The sequence below is a fragment of the Bos taurus genome, chromosome 2 (genome assembly GCF_002263795.3).
Source record: "Bos taurus isolate L1 Dominette 01449 registration number 42190680 breed Hereford chromosome 2, ARS-UCD2.0, whole genome shotgun sequence".
Lineage (NCBI taxonomy): Eukaryota > Metazoa > Chordata > Mammalia > Artiodactyla > Bovidae > Bos > Bos taurus.
This window is the reverse complement of record NC_037329.1, coordinates 27,010,145-27,031,621: the sequence shown is the minus strand read 5'-3', so window position 1 is coordinate 27,031,621 and position 21,477 is coordinate 27,010,145. Positions and strand designations below refer to the sequence as shown.

At 42.6% G+C, this 21,477-nt stretch overlaps 1 protein-coding gene across 1 annotated transcript in view; it reads right to left on the bottom strand.

Moving 5' to 3' along the window:
* Positions 1-504: 504 nt before the first annotated feature.
* LRP2 (LDL receptor related protein 2) overlaps positions 505-21,477 on the bottom strand; it is a 176,753-nt gene continuing 155,780 nt past the window's right edge. Inside the window, exons 66-79 of the mRNA XM_059878126.1 lie at positions 19,808-19,951; positions 18,142-18,307; positions 16,447-16,575; positions 14,979-15,199; positions 14,034-14,210; positions 12,432-12,551; positions 10,654-10,744; positions 9,681-9,748; positions 9,375-9,492; positions 8,763-8,889; positions 7,403-7,510; positions 6,278-6,382; positions 2,176-2,247; positions 505-2,000 (exon numbers count right to left, since the gene is read on the bottom strand). Of these exons, the coding sequence (XP_059734109.1) occupies positions 1,839-2,000; positions 2,176-2,247; positions 6,278-6,382; positions 7,403-7,510; positions 8,763-8,889; positions 9,375-9,492; positions 9,681-9,748; positions 10,654-10,744; positions 12,432-12,551; positions 14,034-14,210; positions 14,979-15,199; positions 16,447-16,575; positions 18,142-18,307; positions 19,808-19,951 (1,808 nt within the window). The 3' untranslated portion in view covers positions 505-1,838. The remainder of the gene's footprint in view (positions 2,001-2,175; positions 2,248-6,277; positions 6,383-7,402; positions 7,511-8,762; positions 8,890-9,374; positions 9,493-9,680; positions 9,749-10,653; positions 10,745-12,431; positions 12,552-14,033; positions 14,211-14,978; positions 15,200-16,446; positions 16,576-18,141; positions 18,308-19,807; positions 19,952-21,477) is intronic.

Genomic DNA, 21,477 nt, shown 5'->3' with positions numbered 1-21,477 from the left:
AGATTATTTCTTATTGAGCTTAAGGCCCAAGACAAATACCAAAGCTGGAAATCACAACTGTTTTAGAACTCCCTTTTACTCTGACTTCAGGCTGGTATGGCTCACACATGCCATGGGAGCCCAAATACCAAACTGAACAAAATCCTCTCCAGCTGTGACCTTGCTGCTGCCTTCCCATCACCATCAGATCCAAAGCGGGCAACTGGCTGGGGTCCTAGGGTGGGAAGGAAAGGGGAGGGGGGTTGGATGACCCTTTAAGGCAACTGAGGGGGCTGCCTCCCAGAGTTCAGGTGGAAGCCTACACTTTATCCTCCTGTGTTCACTGCTCCCCAGCTCCAGGCCAGTGTCAGGGCTAAGTGACCTATGGATTCCTCTTCCTTCTCCTCCCTTCTTGAACCCCAGGCAATCCTGGTTCCCTGATGCCTAGCACTCAAAGTCCCAATCTCCATGCACAGCAAAATACAACCAATTCATGACCTGGAATTTTAAAGCACACAGAAGAAGTCTGATAAAATACACCTTTATTAGAAATTTTTCAGCAGCATCATTTCCATTTGCTTTTCTAATCAAAGTACATTTCAAAATAATTACAATAAACACTCAAAATATGAGCAAAAAATATTTTGAGAACTCAGGAATAAAATCATCAGTAGTACATGTTTCATTCATCCATCTGTCCATTCATACACTCATTCATTCATTGTTGTAAAATGTGCATTATTAGCACAGAGAACTGGGAATGCTACCTAGTGTGGAAACTGTATTCTTGCCACAGTTCCGGCTGTGGAGACTAGAGTCTAGATTCAGGAGGAAGGCTAGACTCTGCAATACATTCTGATATAAATGTACGATTTTGCTAAAGAATCTAAGCCAGGCTCAATAAAAATGGTTTCCCTTTCTATTCATGTTCAACTGAGAAAATAAATAGTCGTTATAAGGAAAATTTTCACACAGAGAAACACAAAATCCAGCTGAGGCTTTGCTCTGCTGGTATTTGCTTTGCACCTTCCTTTATGAAGACAGATTTGCTTTTCATTCATTCAGCTCCAGTTTCTAGAGTAGGCAACCACCTGAGATGCCAGGAAAGCGTGTTGATCACCCTATGGTCCATCAAATGCAAGTTCATGTGAGTAGATTACCAACTCTTTGCAGGATACTTAGACTTAAGGACACGAGCTTTTTCTCAGACATTAACATAAACATGTTCACTTGGTAGCTAGGGAGATAATAGCAAACAGAGTTCTGGTTGGACAATGCCAACAGGCAGAAGGGTGGAACTGAATTAGTTTTTTCAACCTTCTGTATCATCTGCATCTCTATGGATATGCTATTCATCAGGTCAAATTGAACACTAAGTGCTGATGTGTGAAAACAGACCCAAGAATGGGGCCTGGATTCCCTTCCTTGATAATGCTATAGGGTCTTAGGATGGTGCCTCTTCTGATATTGCTAAAGGCCCCAAGTCAATTCCTTTCTTCAGTGGATCATTGAATGTAATGATCACCAACCAATTCAGCAGATACTTTCATTAGCAAATTTAATGATGTGATAATCTTTCCAAAATTTACAAATGTACAATATATTTATAGCATTACCTTCAGAGAGTTTCAGTGCAAAGATATACATATAGTACAAGGTGGTAATTAGTTGTAAAAATATGAGATGAGTAAAAAAGACACACAAGGCATTGTTTCCACAAACAGTCCCAACTACAGGAGTACAGAGGGGGAAATATATTCTTTTAATAAAGTACTGAATGTTAATTTCTTTCATCTGTTTGTAAAAAAAAAAAATGTGCAAAAGTGTGTTTCTAATTATTCCCTAAATAGCCAGCACAGTTATGCCTCCGAGTCTTCTCTCACAAGATTTGCAGTGTCTTTAAATGTGTCTTCTGTTGCACTGTAGCCTGGAGTTGAGCCTTTTTTCCAAGAAACCTTAGCAGGAGGAGAAGGTGATGGAGGTGGGGTCACAGCAGCACCGACCTTTGGTTCATTCTCCATCTAAAACCACAAAGAAACAAGAATCTGTCACTTATTTCCAACACGATGGAAAATGGTTTTGTGTGGGGAAGACAAATTGTGGCCAATTTGCTCAGAATAATCTGAATGCATGCCTGATTTAGCAAGTTAATGCTAAGAAAGAATGCCTGGGCTGAGAAAAATTGTTAACAATTACCTCAGAATAGAATGGATTTTCAAAGTTGGTATTTTGTTTCGGTTTTCGTTTGAAGATATTCCATTTTGTTGGCTAAACGAAAAAGAGGGAAACAGAAAACTTTCAGTAATGGAATTTTTTGTTTCTTGCCCCCAGCCTAGGTTTTAAAACTTCTTCTTACAGAGGGAAAAAGTAATTTGGAACTTGGGACCACATGACCCGGCCCATGCAGGAAAATTGTTCAATTCTCCCATGGTTGGGCCCTGAAGAGTCACTGAAACTCTGGGCTCTTGTCATCTAATAATTTCAAAACACTTGCTTGATCTGAAATGTATAGTTCACAGAATCTGTGCCTGAGAATCTAGAAGTTTTGACAGAGACAGGCAAGAGATTTCTTCAGGGGCTGCCTGAAACTTTAAGGAACAAGCCAGACTATAACCCTCATCTCATATTGATCCTTGGTCAACTCCATCATATTCCATATCCTGTCACCATTTCCTCCTGCCATTATGATGATAACGAAAACAAGTAACAGGGGCTTTCCTGGTGGCGCAGCGGTTAAGACGCTGTGCCTCCAAGCAGGGGCTTGGGTTTGATCCCTGATCGGGGAACCCAGATCCCTCATGCCAACTGATCCCAGAACAAAGAGTACATAAAAACAACAATTAACAGCCAAAGTATGAACTACAGTAACACAAAACAATACAAAAATGCAGTCACTTGGAAAGCGATATGCAGATGACACCACCCTTATGGCAGAAAGCAAGGAAGAACTAAAGAGCTTCTTGATGAAAGTGAAAGAGGAGAGTGAAAAAGTTGGCTTAAAGCTCAACATTCAGAAAAATAAGATCATGGCATCCAGTCCCATCACTTCATGGGAAATAGATGGGGAAACAGTGGAAACAGTGGCTGACTTTATTTTTGGGGTCTCCAAAATCACTGCAGATGGTGACTGCAGCCATGAAATTAAAAGACGCTTACTCCTTGGAAGGAAAGTTACGACCAACCTAGATAGCATATTAAAAAGCAGAGACGTTACTTTGCCAACAAAAGTCCGTCTAGTCAAGGCTATGGTTTTTCCAGTAGTCATGTATGGATGTGAGAGTTGGACTATAAAGAAAGCTGAGTCCTGAAGAATTGATGCTGTTGAACTGTGGTGTTGGAGAAGACTCTTGAGAGTCCCTTGGACTGCAAGGAGATCCAACCAGTCCATCCTAAAGGAGATGAGTCCTGGGTATTCATTGGAAGGACTGATGTTGAAGCTGAAACTCCAATACTTTGGCCACCTGATGCGAACAGGTGACTCACTTGAAAAGACCCTGATGCTGGGAAAGATTGAGGGCAAGAGGAGAAGGGGATGACAGAGTATGAGATGGTTGGATGGCATCACCTACTCAATGGACATGAGTTTGGGTGGACTCCAGGAATTGGTGATGGACAGGGAGGCCTGGCATACTGAGGTTCATGGGGTCGCAAAGAGTCGGACAGGACTGAGTGACTGAACTGAACTGAACATTGATTGAGTGCTTACTATGTGTCAGGGACTATTCTAAGAGTCTTGCACATTTCTGATTTAATCTTCCCAATGACTGCAAGGCAAAGGCTCTGATTATATCTATTTTGCAGATGAGGAAAGGGGGTGTTAGCAAAATCACTGAACTAAATTGTAGGTAGAGGAGCAGGCAATGCCTCTAGGATTCAGAGGCCTCAAAACTAAAGAACCCAAAGAGAAATCACCCTGGACTATGATGAACGACCCGTGTCTTACAGAAAATCTGTCCATGGTAGAGTGCTGGCCATGGCTCTGGCTGCCAGCTGGCAGGAGATAAGAGAACAGGAGACTGGGGAATAGACCATGCCCTCCTGCAGGTCGCTAAGGTAGCACGTGTGTTTTATGAAGTGTCTCCCGTTCTCTGAAAGTAGGGGGCCAACATGTGAAGGACTAGAGAGCATGTGAATACAGAAGTAGAAGAAAGCATTCACTCACATTTAACTGAGCACCTCCTCAGCATACAGCCACCACCAAGGGGAAGATGGAGATACTCAGGTCAAAGCCCGGCCTCTAGAAACCTACCCTTAATGAGGAAGGCCCAAACTCATTGCTTCAGTGTGGAATGGCCCCATGGACTTGAGTAATTACTAACAAGAGAAGCAGTGTTGATTTTCACTGTTATCCTCTTGGGAAGTCCAATGCGTGTCAACACAACTTTTGAAAATGACAGAACTAAACCATAGGAGTTCATTTTTTCAAGTCCTTTGAGCAGATTTATTGATGAAAGAGAAAAATGTAAGCCTCTCTGGCACATTAATGTCAACCTAAGGTCATCCTAGCCAAGGGCTTCTACTGCTTTAAGCCACTCTGGCTGTTATCTTAGTTCCCAGGAGGCAAAGGTCATAGAAAAATCCATGGACATACCATGGAGGACAGACCTTAGAGGGCCTCAGCCTCAACTGATTAAAAAAAGAAAAAAGGAGAAAGAGCCAGTGTATTGCAAAGACGGAAATGAGAAAAAAAGGACTGCAACCGGTAAAGGTCTGCTCCACTTGAGAGAGTCTCTCAGTGTTTCCAATGACTGTCGTGCAGGGCAGAGGTTGCAGAATCCCCATCACATTCCCCTTCCTGCTCAGCTGGGAGAGAGCTCTGTTGAAAGAAGGGGATCACTGGACTTGAGGATAGAATGTAGATCTGGCACTGCCGCGGGGCCAAGTCAGACGGGGAACCAACGTGTGACATTTAGGTATTCTGGTGTCTGTGGAAAAAGTAGTCTGCAAAATAAACTTTTCAATGTAGCTTAAAGAAAAATATGTAATCCTTTGAAAATATGAAATATCAAAAAATGAAAGTGGAAATTTCTAAGACTACATTTGTCTGTGTATGTGTGTGTGTAAGAAGGAATTAGTAAATGAAAGATGAAAAGGTAGGCAAAGGCACCTTTGTTATAAGCTCTCCTCGTTAGCATCAATTTAGTTCAACTCTTATTTTGACCTGAAAGAGCAGAACAGGAACCAGTGCTGAGAATCCAACATGACTTTGCAGACACTAATTTTGTTTATAGATTATGCAATTTGAGAACAGGGGTTATTCTAGAAAATGGTAAGATTTCTAACTACCTTTGGGCTTTTGTTCCTTTATATTACTTAACAAAAGTCATAGGACCTTAGAACATCCCAGATCCTACTGTTTTAAATGGGGAGTGTATGTTTAGGGGCTGAGGGGAGGGCAGGGGTCACAACGCACTGGAGAAACTCCTGGCACTCAGTGGACAGGGGCCAGGAATACTAGGATGTCCAGCAACGTGGAGCATAGTTTTGTGCCATAAAGGACTGCCCAACCCAAGATGCCAATGGTGCCCCCAGTGAGTAATACTAAGGACTCTAGTGCCCAGAGGTAAAATAGTTGCCCAGAATCAAACAGCTATATCTGAAATAGCTTCTTCTTAAGTGTCTATTAAAACTAATGATATATTATCCATTCATGTAAAGCTTTGTATCAAATTTATTGAATTTCTCTTTGTAGACCACATAGTTTACAAATTTCAGAGGGTCTGCAGACAAGATAGAGAAGCTCCATCTAGTGTTCTTTTTTTTTTCTTTTACTCTTCGGTATTAAACTCTGCGCCTGGCACATTGAGGACAATGATGTTAGATGGAAAGATCGAGCGAGTGTAGACTAGTGCCACCAAGTGGTGAACATCAGTAACAACAGTAGAGTAAACGCAACACGGCGTTCTTAAGGGAACAAAGACATACACAGCGGAAAAACTGCACTGCGCAGGAAAGGAAAAGGTTCTCTATATGTATCATCGACACAGTGAGGTCTTTATGCATTTTAAGTTGCTATCTCAAATTAAATGCCTCTGATTTGAAGAGGCTGGGTTCAGAAGTATGCCACCCTTCTTTCCTGCTTTGTGTCACAAGGAACATCATTCCCAACTCAATGTTACAATGTAGCTTTACTCAGTAGAATGTTTTCAATTTATTATTTTTAAAATCATCTTTACTAATTGTCTACACATCTTGGGATCTGTGAGCCTATCACGGTCTCTCTAGTTTGCCTAGGATTAATAAACCCAGCAATTCCAAAGTCCTTCCCAAATCCCATTATCATTCCAGTCACTGTTACCTGAGTTTCATCACTTGAGGAAGTTGGCTTTGTGTCTGTAACTAGTTCAGCAGGGTTTATGGGGCTTCCATAGTTTTTGTTATACACTGTTGCAGATTCAGTTACCTGTGTGCATATTGAAGGCCAGTATTCAGTTTTGAAAGAATTTTTGCTGTAAAGTTTATCAACTCTTTGATTCTGCTTACCACCTTGCTCCTGTACAAATATGATCAGGCACCATTTTTATTATATGAAAACGACCCTCTGGTCCGTGAATAAACATCACTCTCATCTCCCCCAAATCAGGAGCGCCAACGACTAAGCTGTCTATCTCATGCCTGATTCTTGGGAGAATCAGGCATGAGATAGAATATTCTTGGGACCACGAATATTCTTGGGACCACTCATTACTGGTCACACTCTATTTCTGTCATACTAAAATGTACTGTATCTCCTGATGCAAAAGAAGCTTAGCTCTAGTGGTTCAGACAAGAGGAAGACAGGCTAGCTGAAAATTGACAGGTACCGGCAGTGGCATTGGGCCTGCTGATCCGGACCCAGTGAAGAAATGTCCCTCCATCCATCTGTCTAATTTATCTCTCTGTTCCTCTCAAAGATAAGTGAGTAATAGGACCGTACCAAAGGAAGTTTTGGTATCTGTCTACCAACCTCAGAGACCTCTGCACTTTCCAGAAAAGTATGAGAAAGGTGAGCAGGGAAGTCACCTCAAATTACACTCTCATGATACCAGTAAGGACCAGACACAGTGTGTGCCCAGTCCCCCAGGCCTCTGCATAACGGCCTGAGGACTGTCCACTCACTCAGCTCACAGATATTTACAAAGCACCTGTGTGTGCCAGGCCCTGTGTCTGCCACTGAATGCACTCAGACCTCTTGCTCTGCTACTCAGGATGAAAACTGCTCTTGGTTGGCACCCCCAGAATGGTGGCCAAAACCCAAGATTCTGATTGTTTTCAGGCCTTCTGTCCTTTGGCCAATCCTGTGACTGCAGAGCATGAAGCTGAGGAAGGGACCACCGTGCTTCCTTCCAAGGAGGGAAGGCTGGGAGGATGCTAAAGGCACATTATTCCAAAGAACAAGACTCAACAGCAGCAGCACCTGACAGAAAGGACTGTGGTTTCTCACCGGGGCTGTTGTTGGCTGAGCCACTGTGATAGCAGTGTCCTTGGAGGAGTATGTCGGGTTCTCAAATATTATGGGCGACTTCCCGAAGTCTGCGGCAAAATGCTCATTCTGATGAAGGAAAAAAAGGATTATACCATGCAAACCTGGTTCACACACAGCAGAAGATGCACTCCTTACAGGAGGTATGTTAGGTGTTTTGCCGAACTGACCCCAAAAGATGAAAAGAAAAGCCAGCAGAGACACAAGACCTCCCTATGGCAAACACTGTGTAAAGCGACATAAATGCTCTAACTCGTCAGCTCAGGGAAACAAAAACACTCTTCCCATTTCTGAGCACTCTATGGGTCCTTAAGGCAAAGCCACTTTCGGGTTGGCTTTGGACATAGAAGGGTGGGAGGTGGAAGAAAAGCAAAGAGAAGAGGCAGAAGGGGAAAGCAGAATGGATAACACTGCACTTTTAGGCAGGGACAAAAAAGAAAGAAAGATCGGGGGAGGGGGGAGGCAGAACGCTGAGAATGGCTTCCCATCTCCGAATGTGAACACTGCACGGATCCTAGTCCACCCATAAAGTATCTGGTCCTCACAGGAGGGATCACTCTACAGACGGGCACAGAAAGTTCAACCTCCATGCTTCTATCACATTCTTAGAAGCTGGCAGAGCTGGGATTTAAACCAACCACTGACTCAAAAACCATGTTTATCCCAACACTACCTCGGTGGGAAAATACATGAGACTAGGCAACATGTATCTCCCTGCCTCTTCCTTTAACATATAAAAAGTCATCAAATAAAGACAGAATATCATGGTCGCTCTCCCGTTTCCCCAAAACATAGATTGTTTTAAGATTTCAATTAAACTTAAAACTGGGCATGATTCCAGGTCAACAGTGTGACTTACTTTTAGCTCAGGGGTTCATTTCAATTTCATTACTAATGTTTTTAGACACATTTCTGCAACAAGCTCAGTGTTCCCTAACTTTGTAGAGCGAAGACTTTCTTCCGAGGGGCATAGTGTATTTAATTTTTTTTTTTTAGTAGCTGAATTTTATTCTTTATAAAAAGGGTTTCTTGGGACTTCCCAGGTGGTCCAGCAGTTAAGAATCCACGTTGTGATGCAAGGAATAGGTTCAATCCCTAATTGGGAAACTAAGATCCACGTGCTGAAGGGCAACTATGCCCAGGTACCTCAACTACTGAGCCCATGGGCCTCAACTAGAGAGTTCATGTGCCACAGTGAAGATCCCGCATGCTGCAACCCAATGCACCCAAATAAATAAATAAATATATTTTTCTTAAGTATTTCTTTGATAAAACAGTGAAAATACTAACCTTCAAATAGTCATTTTGTAACCACACTCACCATCGCCAGCGATCTGTCAATAGCAGACTCGGGCCCAAAACCAGTTACTCCAATATCCATGTTCACATCATCCCCTGATCTGAAGGTCACCCCATTTCCATTTTCAGAGGATTTGAGATGGCTTAAGCTGAAAAGAAATAATCAAACAGTGTCTTGTTTTTGTTTTTGTTTTTAATCTTTTGCAATAATTGTCTAGCTAGTTTCCTAGCTAACTCTCACTTAATTGAAAGGCTTGAATCCCACTTTTGAATTTACACATCATGTACAGGAGTAAATTTCCTTGGTCACCCAGAAGTGTTCAAGCACATTCCTGAGTGCTTAAGAACCAGGAGAGGGCACTAGGGGAAAGAAAGCCTGGCCCTTCACACAGCCGATATTGTTCTCCAGTGTAACCTGGTCGACACAGCCATTTACACTCTAAAATGTGATTTGTACTCAGGCTTCAGAGAAGCAATCAAAGAAGTGAATGCTTTCAGTTCAGCATCTTTTGCTTCTGCAGAGTAGCTGAACACTCTAGGATGATTTTTAATTTAAAAAAGAAGAATTCAGTTATTCACATGCTTACAGATCATCCAGATTTCTGAAATCAATATTCCACATAATGAAACTGACCTTGACAGCTTTGGCAGAGAAGGCAAAATGGAGCCAGTTTTCCGATAGTGGAGAAATCCTAAAGTGGCTAAAGCAGCAATTATGACGATCAAGATGACTGTCAATAGCACGGACGCCGCTGCCGAAGAGGGAAGAAGAAGGAAATGTATGAACAGGAGAAGAAGGAAAAGAGCGAGCTGGCTGAGCAGCAGGGGCTGGGGACTAGAACCTTTACTTCTTCCAAAACTGAGTTAAACAGATTATAGACAGCACGCAACTGAGGGAGCATGATGCATTCCCAGACCCCTCATTATCCTTAAAACTTACTTGTTCCTGGAGGAACGCCTTGGGAAAGCCCCATTTCACAATATTCTCCCACGTAGCCACTAGAACACCTGAAAGGAAAGGAAGAACCATTCATGAGCTGTTGCTTCCTTAGGTTTCGACTGTAATCTGACGATGGAAATTCACTTTCACAGGGAACAGCTGTGCCATCTACGGAGTCAGACTCATCAAACTGACCTATTGGTGTCTTCTCTAACCTATGGAATTCTTCCTTGGAGAGTAAACCCGGAAACCTTCATCGTGTTCTTTCCTTGGACATGCTTTCATGAAATATCTTTGTGCACCATGTGAAGAGCTTTCTTGATAATTTTCTGCTTTCCAAATCTTTAGCCGAGTCTCTTCCTCTGGAGAGCTTGGCACTGAAGCAGCTCTGCTAATGGCTGCTCTCCCACAGTTAAAATTGGCAATTCCAGGTGAGGAGGAAAATTGGGTTGTCATTTCTCTAACTGCTTGCTCCCCAGAATGGGGCATACAATTCTGTGGCATCCCCCCAGGAGCGGGGCTTCCCTGGTAGCTCAGCTGGTAAAGAACCCGCCTGCAATGCAGGAGACCCCGGTTCGATTCCTGGGTCTGGAAGATCCCCTGGAGAAGGGATAGGCTACCCACTCCAGTGGTCTGGCCTGGAGAATTCCACGGACTGTATAGTTCATGGGGTCCCAAAGAGTTGGACACAACGGTGAGACTTTCACTTTCACTTCCCCCCCCCACCCCCACCAGGACTTAGAAATGCAGGATCCCTGTGAATGAGATGGGCATTTTTTCCAAAGCCCTAGGTGATTCTAATGTACATGATACTTTGAGAAGTACTGCCTTAGTTCTCCGTGGACTCCCCCACTGGAGGGCAAGCTGCTTATGATATGAAAACTGACAAGGGTCTTGTGCTTGTTTTTAAGGGTCTCAACTTCCCCCCAGAAGGGGTAAGACCTACAGGTCAGACCTCAGCATTCAGACTTACTTGCATTTGGGGAGGTTATTCTCATCAAAATAGCAGCTTCCTCTGTTCATACACCTGCATGGAGGGGGCATGCTGACAGCACCTACAATGGCTGCAGAAGGAGGAAGTCACACATGTGTGAGTCAGCCACACTCAGCAGAGCCCCCCACCAACCTGCAAACTTGTTTCAGCCCAAGCTGGAGTAGGGAGTGAATGGAGTGGGGCAGCTGATTATCCTCTCTATCAAAATGATACCTCGCCCTTAAGTCAGATGAACTCCTTTATCAATAAGGTCTTGGGGACTAACATATATTTGATAGGGGGAAAAAAGGCAGTTTATAGCAGCCCCCCTCCAAAATAGTGGAGCGATACTAGACTCCTGAAAATACGCACTAATAGTTAAAAAGAACATTGTGGTAAATCTCTTAGGACATTCACATTTCATTTGAGCTTTTCAGAATGCTTCTTTTTGAACCCAGTTAAATCAAGAGCTCAATTTAGGCATACCCTGAAACATCCACTAAAGACTTTGAAGCATCAGCAATCCATTGATCAATAAACAGACACATACACAGATCAATAGATACTTGATAGCTGATTGGAGATATTTTTTTAAGACCTTCAAAATTACCCTTGCTAAAGATCGTAATCTTGCAAATACTTCCCCAGTAGCACTGGGACAGAGTGGGGATAGAGAGAGCAGAAGGGGCAGTTACTTGCTGAGTTCGTTCTCTAAACCTGAAACTTTTCAGCCTGATTGGGAAGAGTCAACAGGTGGGGGCTTGTTTCACTGCTTGCTCCCTCTGGTGGCAGAACATGGTTATGTCTCTTCATTTCCCCAGAATGTGAGCCATAAAATGGGCGGCTAGAGTTAGACACGACTGCGCGACTTCACGTTCACTTTTCACTTTCATGCATTGGAGCAGGAAATGGCAACACACTCCAGTGTTCTTGCCTGGAGAATCCCAGGACAGGGGAGCCTGGTGGGCTGCCATCTATGGAGTCGCACAGAGTCGGACACGACTGAAGCGACTTAGCAGCAGCAGCAGTGAACAGGATGATATTCCTATCATCCTTATCAAGCACTGGATACTAGTTAGGGACACTAACTAGTTACTATATGGCTTTTTAATTCCTTAATAAAGTCACTGAAGAAAGGTCTTGCCAAGAATAGGTCATCTATAGCATTTGGGATGAGAATTAAACCACTGCTTACTTATTTCAGCTTCCATCTGTCAACAGCATAAAGTACATTTTAAAACGTGGCCTTTTTTCAGTTGTCAAAACTTTGAAATGAGCAAATGGGAAAAAGAGTGAACTCTCTCTATGTCTCCCCTCTGTACAGGATAAGCATCACCCCACAACCTCTGGAGCCTGGTTTTCCACTTTGAGGAACTCCCAGTAAGGCTGAATAGATTCTGGGGTGACTGGGATCCAGTATGGGGCAGATTGAGGAGGATGAGGCTTTATAGAAAAGTCACTCTTTAAAATGTCTTTATAAGACAACCTAACAGTCGATTTAGGGGTACTGGATGTAAATCTCTACAGATTTTGGCAAACAATCCTCAGAAATCACAGGGACACAAGTTCCGTTTGGCCCCTTCAGTCCCACTCAGCTCTGTTCATAGTTTCCAGATCTCCCATCCTTCCTTCCAGCCACCCCCACTCTCTTCTGCAAGAGACCAGTACCCAGGGACTCTTTAGGCTCCTGAAAAAGGTGAAGCCTAGGTAAGGGACTCTACTAAAGATGGCAAAGGAGCTCCCCCCAGCCCCCACGGCTGCCCAGGCAGCGTTCCTACCTGCATCACACACTGTGACGCTCCCTTCTAGAAATCTGGAGCCTTGGGGACAGGCGCAGGTGTATCCCTTAGGTCTCAGAAGGCATAAGTGGCTGCAGACATCCTTACAGCGATTGGGCACTGGAAAGCAAATGAGAACAGCGATTAGTTTCTGAGGAGGGAATGAATGCTCCAACCAGGGACATGTCCGTCTGCTGAGTTGTGGCCAGGCAACATCTGAGCTCAGGCAGCAGCCTGATACCTTTAGGCCACGTGACACCTGACAACTCACCCCCTTTACACTACCCTCCCCTGCTGCCTCACCACCATGGCACTGTCCCTCCCCGTGCCCTCCACCCCACTTCTGTGCCCCTCACATTTTCTAGTGGCATCATTTATCTCCCCTATGGCCCTGGCAAGTCTGGATGGTGGGTGTCTGCCTGGTTCACCGCATGACTGCAAAAGTCAATCAGCACTAAGCAATCTGAGATATTTCAAAAGGTCAGACCCCACTATTATATCCAGACGTGTCAGTATCCAAATCTGGATGGATCCAAAAGTGTAGTCCAGCCAAAGCATACAGTGGATGTGATTTTTCACCCCTGCTCTCCAAAGACAAGTTTTTCTTCTGGGCTTCAGTTTCATTATTTGCAAGGTTAGGGAATTTAGAGCTCTGATTAACAGCATCACCTTTATTACAATTACTGAGGCCCTGTCACAGAAATCCAGAATTGGGATGCAGCTCACACAGAGCCATAGAATTTGAGCTGGAACTGGGTTTACTGACAAATGGACCAGAATAGAAAAATGCTGAGCTTTGGGTTGAATGGAATAAAGTTTAAAAATCATCTCTGGGTTTAAAGCTTATCTACTGCTTGGGTGACTTGGGCAGATTTCTAGTTCCTTTCCTCACTTCAAAAATGTCCTTTCCCTTTCACGTTACTCCACACAGTGATGAAGGATGAATTAGAACACATCCCCCTTGGTCTGCCTGCAATGCAGGAGATGGGTTTGATCCCTGGGTCGGGAAGATCTCTCTGAGAAGGAAATGGCAACCCACTCCAGTATTCTTGCCCTGGGAAGCCCCATGGCCAGAGGAGCCCGATGGGGTACAGTCCATAGGGTCACAAAGAGTCAGACACAACTTAGCAACAAAACCACCACCACCACCTGAAGAAGCAGGACCAGAACTAAGAAAAGAAGGAGGGAGAATGTAAAAAGGCATCCTTCAAGCTTTAAGCTAAGGCTTGCCTAGCTCAGGATGACTTGCCTAGCCTGACCTTGCAATTGTTAAGAGTGGGTAAGACTTCTGATGTCCATGAAACCTATTATTATGTGACTTGTCAACCCCACTTACATTTATCAGGGGTCTAACCCATACTGGGTTCTGTGGCCTAAGAAGACATTCCCACACTGCAAGCAACAAGGACTGAAGGATTTTTACTTCATATCTGCTGATGGTGTGCATCATTTCATTTTGTCTCCAATTTTATCTTTCTCTCCTCAAAATGATTAAAATACACACACATGCACATTTCAGGCACAGGGAGATTAGCTATTATTATCCACCACCATTTTCCAGAAAGACTATAGCCATTAATTTGAAATAAGGTTTGTGGCTACCTGAATGATTATATTTCCGTTGATGGAAGACTCGAACTTGAGTAAGCCAAGGGTTCACTGTCAGCAATTTCTCTTTCTTGTTTCGCCCAAATTTATCTTGGATCCACACTTCTCCCTTATCCTTAGATGTCCAGTATAACTGGCTCTCAAAGATGTCCAGACTATAAGGGTTCACCGCTGTTCACCCACAGGGAAAAAGCAAAAACAAAACAAGGTTATTGAAAAGAAGATACCCAAGCTCCACTTCTAGGCTGGAAGTCAAGCTGCTCAGATCAACCTCTAAGGCAACACCTTAAAATTCCAGCAACATCCGTAGATTCTCTGTACACACGGCCAAGAAAGTGTGCCACGCCAGGAGATCAAGATAACAGAAATTAAATTGGATGAATGCCTACAGGCTGACACCAATTATAGGGGACTTGCTCACTTTCAAGTTGCTGATTTTATTTTACTTTTAGAAAACAAGTTGTATGGCAGAGAATTTTTTTTCCTTAGACATAAGATACCACTTATCAGGAAAACTTGATACGTGCTGGATTTTTCAGGTCTGTAGAATTTAGGCAAGAAAACAAAATGCTACTCTCCTAAATGTTTCCAGTCTTGCATAAAAGGCAATTTAGCATGTTAAAAATGAATGTATCTAGAAGGAATTAGACCTGGATATAACCACTGTAACACAGGATCCTCACCTCTATCAGGGCAACCTAATGAGAAATGGTTATTTTAACATCTGATGCCGAGAGCAGGTTTTTTTATGATACAAGAAAGAACTCCTAACAGGTTCATTTGCATTTGAATCAGCAGATGGGAGCTGGGTAGAATGGAAAGTATATAAGAAACTATATAAACTGTCTCCTAAGATTAGGATTACTTCTTGGGAAAAGGGGGGCAAAGAGACTGGAAACACATTAATTAATATAGGAAATTGAAAGTGAAATTTCTAACCTGAAGTTACCACAATTCTCCTATCGGTTCCATCATATTTGATGGTTTCGACAATGTTGTCCTTGAGGTCACTCCAGTAGATCCGGTCACCATTCATATAATCTATACAGAGGCCTGTTGGCCAACCAAGGTCCTCCTGAACCAAGACTTTCCGACGCTGCCCATCCATCCAAGCGGACTCGATTTTAGGATTTTCGCCCCAGTCAGTCCAGTACATAAACCTGTAACAGAAGGTTTCCTCGTGGTAGCATTTCATCAGGTGGAAAAACCAACTGATTTTCAAAGAGGCCTGGGTCCTAAAGGATGCTGCTTTTATATCTACATGGGACAGGGAGAGACAGGGAGACAGGGGAGAGCGGGTGCATCTGTGAGCTCTCCTTCATGAGAACTGCACATTCCAAATACAACCTGGACAGTCCTGTCCTAGGATATATATCCAGACCCTTCAATATATATAATCACAAAGGCTGTTTCTTGAATGGCCACTGTATAAGAAGGCACAATCCTGTGTTTGGAATGTATCTGAGTAAAAAAAAATAAAAGATTCCTTTCCTCATCCTAACTCTTTGAAAATGTATTCCTTTGCAGCCAATTATACTTGATTGTAGAAGAACTGAGTAAACCAAGGATTGCACCACGTTAAGTACCTAGAAAGGATCAGGCAAGATAAATGGATGGTCAGGGCAGCTGTGAATGTAGGGTGATGGGCAAAGACCACATTAAGCCAAGCCCTAGCCTAAGAGTTCCAGGCAATGCTGTGTTAAGGAAAGCATATCCACATAAGGTTACCAGTTATTCTGATTTTTCAAACCAGAAATACAAATATTTTTTTTTAATTTTAATGTTATCAGGACTTTCCTGGTGGTCCAGTGGTTAAGAACCCACCTTCCAATGCAGGCGGGACTTGGATTCCATCCCTGGTTGGGGAACTAAGATCCCAAATACTTCAGAGGAGCTAAGCCTGTGACCTGCAACTTTAAAGAACCCCTCAAATTGCAACAAAAAGCCCACGTGCTGAAACTAAGACCTGATGCAGCCAATAAATCAATAAATCATCTTTTAAATATCTAATGCTATCAACTACATTTCCTTAAAGCTCTGAAGTTCAAGTCCAATAAGTATACGGGCCATGTTTAGCCCATCAGCCACCAACCACTTTGCAATCTCGAGTCTAAACCAATCATCAGGTGTTGCCCAATCCCTAAATACTACTGAGAAATGCGTGGATTTTAGACAAACCGCAGTGTTGAAAATGTGGCTAAACCCTTCCCCATATGCAGTGTCTGTCTACTGAAGCCTGCTTGATCCTTTAGGCATATTATAGTTCTTGAAAACAGTCATAGCTGCCGCTCAAAAAAGTCCAAGGACAACTTCAGTACAATTGGGAATAATTGAAAATTATTGAAAATAATTTTTTTGAGAACCCAGTGGAAAATATTGCACATTAAGGACTCCTTCAAGTACTTACCCTAGCTTGGGATTCACAACTATTGCAGCTGGTTGACCCAGTTCAGTGGAAATCAGCCACTTTCTGTACCTTCCATCAAGTTCAGCCACTTCAATCCGTTGTCTCCTGGCATCTGACCAGTAAATATGCCTGAATTTAGAGAGACAAACAACTGAAAAGTCTAGAATGAACTTCCGGGGTGGAGGTGTGAAGACCAGAGCATTTAGTGTGGAAGTTCTGGCCAGCAAAACAGCTACTCAGACACCAGTGATAAGAGCACAGCCTCTGTCTCTCAGGAATGCCCCAGTCTCTTCAGCCAAGGGGACATGTGAGGGAAGTTACAAGTGATGGGGTGTGGGGTGAAGGGGCTATTCAGTGAAGCAGCGGTTATCAGCCAGGACGGGTAACGATGGTGACCCTCACACCTGGCATGATTACGAGACAACTGCTTCTAGGTAGGGGTCGTGAGGCTCTGTGGGCCTTTCGTTCTGACTGCCTGTGAGTCAGCTTCCTCCTCAGCCAAGAGTCCATCATCATCATTAGGAATCTGGCATCAGCTTCAAGGATGAGTGGAAACAGACACTCAAAATAGCAAACTCAGCAAAGCCACCCTGCCCTTATTCTTCGGGCTTCAGGTCTCAGTCTCAAGCAGAAAGAGCTGCAGTACTTTCTTAAATTCACTCATTCATTAAGGCTGAGAAAGAGGGAAAACAAGAAGAAAGATCTGCCATTGCCAGGCTGGTTTTCAGAAGGAGGTGCTAAAGTCTAGAGGTGCCAGTTCATGAGTCTCTGAGGTCTTGTTTCCTGACAGGAGTTGCTGAAATGAGTCTCCTGTTATCCTGCAAGTACAGTGGGACTTGCCTAACTTCTGCAAAGATGCGCAAGTCTTCCAGGAGTACTAGACAAGTATGTGAAGAGGTGAAAATTAATACTACAGATGACTCTCTGTTGTCTCAGAGGGCAACAAACATTTTACACTACTACTTCATTAGAAGGACATAATGATTCTACAAATGATTGAGTTCTGATTGTAATGTAGTTACTTTCCCGTAAATGTTATTCCAACCCAAGGCTCTTCCTTGAAGAAGGTTTCTTCCACATCAGTTTGCCTCTCGTGAATCTATCTGATGATAAACCTACTTAAGGTTCTTATTTAGACATCATTTAAATTGGCTCTGGTTCCTGAAGTTCTAGAAGAACACCCCTATTAGCTCAAACCCAAAGCTTAAACAGGAAAGTCAAACTTCCAATCTGTTCAGACAACACAGCCTGCTAGGAACACAACGCTTGGACTGTTCCTCCTCAAAATAATCAGCATCAGGAAAAGTGTTTCGTCTCAACTGCTTTGCTGGTAGAATGCAAGGCTGTCCCATTTCTTCACCAAATGAGCAGTGCTGCCATACTGAAAGTTCATTTTGGAATCCAGAATTCTGTTGACAAAAATGCTCTCCTAGATAGAATATAAAATCTTGACCTTGGGGCTTTCCTCACATTTTTGAGGCACACAGAATACAGGAAGTGATAAAGTTTACCCCATCACCCCACCGGGTAAGCAGAGGTAGATGCTGGGATGCGAGTAAGTCCAGGTATCACTCAGCTGCCCTGAGGCTGAGTGCACCCATAATCTGGGTCAATTCAATTCATGTGCCAAGCTGAGCAGAGGGGAGCTCTGGCCAGAAGAGTAGAAAAGGCAGAAGGAAATGAAGCTAAACTTACCTTCCAACCCAGTCCACTGCCAATCCATCAGGCTGCACTATGTATTTCAGGTCCAGGTTAATTTCCATCACAGGATTATTGCTTCCAGATTCAAAGTTGGGAATGTAGGCACGTTTGATAGCACCGGAATTAGAGCCCTCCCCTAGCACAGTGTAATATACAACACCTGCGGAGGTGAGACACAGCGATCAGGTGCGTGTAACCAGCATCAGGTAAGGGAAGAACTGGAGTCTAATCAGGTGAAGTACTGTTCATTCATTGATGTCTCTGCTTCCTCAGTGTTCCTGTAATACTAATAGTGCAATGAAACCACTATGATCAAACCTCAAAAATCTATCATACTTGACATTCTAGCTATAAAAGCTTTAACTGATAACCTACTGATAATTAGTCAGCAGCATTGAACGGTAATTCATTAAAATATATTTCAGCCAAGAGCCTGTTTACCCTCATTAAGATCATGTTCTAGTTTCAAAAAAAGAATATATAGATTAACTAGGGGCAAATTGTTACGAGTTTAAGTCCATACTGGCAATAATGAAGCTGTGTAGAAGAAAAGTCTTATTTTATGTATAAACTAAAAGATATTGGATAGCAGGCACTTTAAACAGCATAGGAAGGGACTTTCCTATGGTCCAGCAGTTAAGACTTCGCCTTCCACTGCAGGGAACAGGGGTTCGATCCCTGGTTAGGGAACTAAGATCCCACATGCCACATACTGTGGCCAAAAAAAATACAATTTTCTTTTTAAAAGCATAGGAAGACTATGCCTTTCAGGGCACACACTTTCCTAGGTAGGAACCATTCTTGAAAAGTTTACTGCATTGTATGATGAAATGTGAAATAAACCCTACATAGTTTGCAAAGCATGTTCATATCTATCATCTCATTTGACTTTCAAAACAACTCTCAGAGGGAGCCAGGCTGAGCAAGATTACTGCTCTTATTTTACAGATAAGAAATAGAGATCCAGAGAGTTGTTACAATTATTTAAGGTCATAAAGCCAGTAGACAAGGGAGACAGGCATACTATATAAGTTTTCCTGCCCAACAACCATCTCCCGCATGCCATACAGAACCATAAGAGACTTAGCAGTAAGCATCACTTATTTTCCTTCATCAACTACACACCACATACACTAAATTAGATGCTGGGTCAGATGCCAGGCATGTGGAGATGAATTTGATTCAATCTCTGTCTCCAAAGAGCACGTGGTTAAGGTGTAGGGAGAAAGATGTGTGGACAACTAGCTGTAAACTCAATCCAATGTGGATAAAATGCTACAGGTTCACAGAACCGAGATTATCAAAGACACCAGAGGGGAGGTGACTTTGAACTGGGATTTGAATAGAAATGCTCCAACCATACAGCAGTGGGGAAGAACAGTCTTGGCAAGAGCAAAGACAAGGAGACAGTGAACAAAGGGATGTGAGGCAGTCCTGAAAGAACAGTCCCCAGAGATGGGGGAAGGTTCAGTGAGAAGTTGGGAAACAGGCTGGGTGCATGGCCACGCTGAGCAGTCTGGAGCATGCCGGGTGGGAGGAGCGTCCTCTTCCACTCAGGCAGCAACACTCGCTCATTAAAAATCCATTTCCCAAAGTTCAACACCTTATCACTCAGTGGATTCAACTGATATCGGAGACAGATGCCAGGGTTCATACTCACTGAGGCCTGTGCCCTCCGGATCCCAATCATAATCCATAGCCTTAATGCGCTCCTGGTCTTCAAGGTACTCTGAGAACTGAAGAGATGAGAGGTTGTATTTTCGAATTCTCACATTTTCAGGCAGTAGCAGCAAAGGAGGACTACCTGGAGACAAAAGAAGGGCTGATTAATCTATTTGAATTCTACCTGAATTTTGGATATAAAACAGCAGATATCCTCCCTGTCCTTAAACACACACACACATTTTTCTAGGAACTAAACTCTGCTAATCAGTGGAGCTGACCATAAACTGGGTTGCAAAATCTGTGACATTCTTGTCTCCATTTCTGTTAGGGATATAATCAGTTCTTTATCTTTAGGTAACAGTTTAAAGCAAAGTAAAGACTGAAATCCCTGGATAGTTACCTCATTTTCACTGATTTTTTTTTTCAATGACAATAAAACAAATAAGATTGTAGACATTCATTCTCACAGAAGAAATTCAATATATAGAGTCTTACTAAAAGTTTACCCAGAAGTCTCCATTTCTCATTCTTTACTGACAGATTTTAATGATTCTTTTAGCAGGTAATCAGCTCCATGACCTAGTTTAGCTTCTAGCTAATGACAAAAAACCAGCTTGTTCTTATTTTTTTTTTTAGTTAAAGCAGCTATGTAAATGGTGACTATTCCAAGATATACTGTCTAGAATTTTTTTAAATTTACTTGCATAATGTCAATCAAACCCAATTTAAGTAACTTTTAAAAGTTCATTTTATGTATTTCATTTTATGTATTTTTATGTATTTATGTATCTTGATATAATGTTCTACATAAATTTCTCATTTCAGTCATCTCTTTGGTTAAAAGAGTTGAAAATTTTCTAATTTGCTGCTTAATTACCACACCAACTGTTCAAATGCTTCACCCTAGTTTGCATTCAGAGTCAAAAATGCTTAGAGGGTAAAACATTTAAGCATGCTAGTCAAATGTATGCTTTGTACAAAAACTCAATTTGTACAAAGAAATTGAACAGCCATTTTACCCTTAATATGCAAAATAAAAATGTCGCCTTCTTATCAAGTCCTTAAACTCAATTACAAACTCAATTCAAATCCATAAGATTATAAAGACTCCTTAACTGAGATATGCTGATTTATATCAGAACTCTGGAAATCTGGACTGTGGTAACTTCTGACTTTTTCTTTTGCCATTTTTATGTAGTCTCTATTTCTGCTTTTACTCAGGCCTGATTCACAGATACTGGCATTAACCAAAAATGCAGAGCTAATGATTGAAGTCATAAATAAGCCAGACTCTTTCTGTCTGTGATCAATAGTCCACGAACAATAAAAAAAAAAGTTTTCTCAACAGAGTGGTCCTGGTCTGCCCCAACTGACTATGACCCATTGAATGGGATGTGTTTTGTGACCTATTTTGGATTGCTGGACCTCAAACCTTGACCTCAGTGGAGTGGAAGGCTTTGCTGACTACCATTCTACACAGATGCATTTGTTATCTGAATCCTCTGGAGAGGGATATCTTGTCCACTTTTTGAAGTTTTTATCCAGGTGGACCAGAGGCTAAATCCAGAATAATAACACTTGACTCTTGTTTCAGTGTCTATGTATTTGTTGGGGGTTGTGTTTATTGTTTTGATTTGTCAGGGGAGAGGAGAAGAGAGTGGGTTG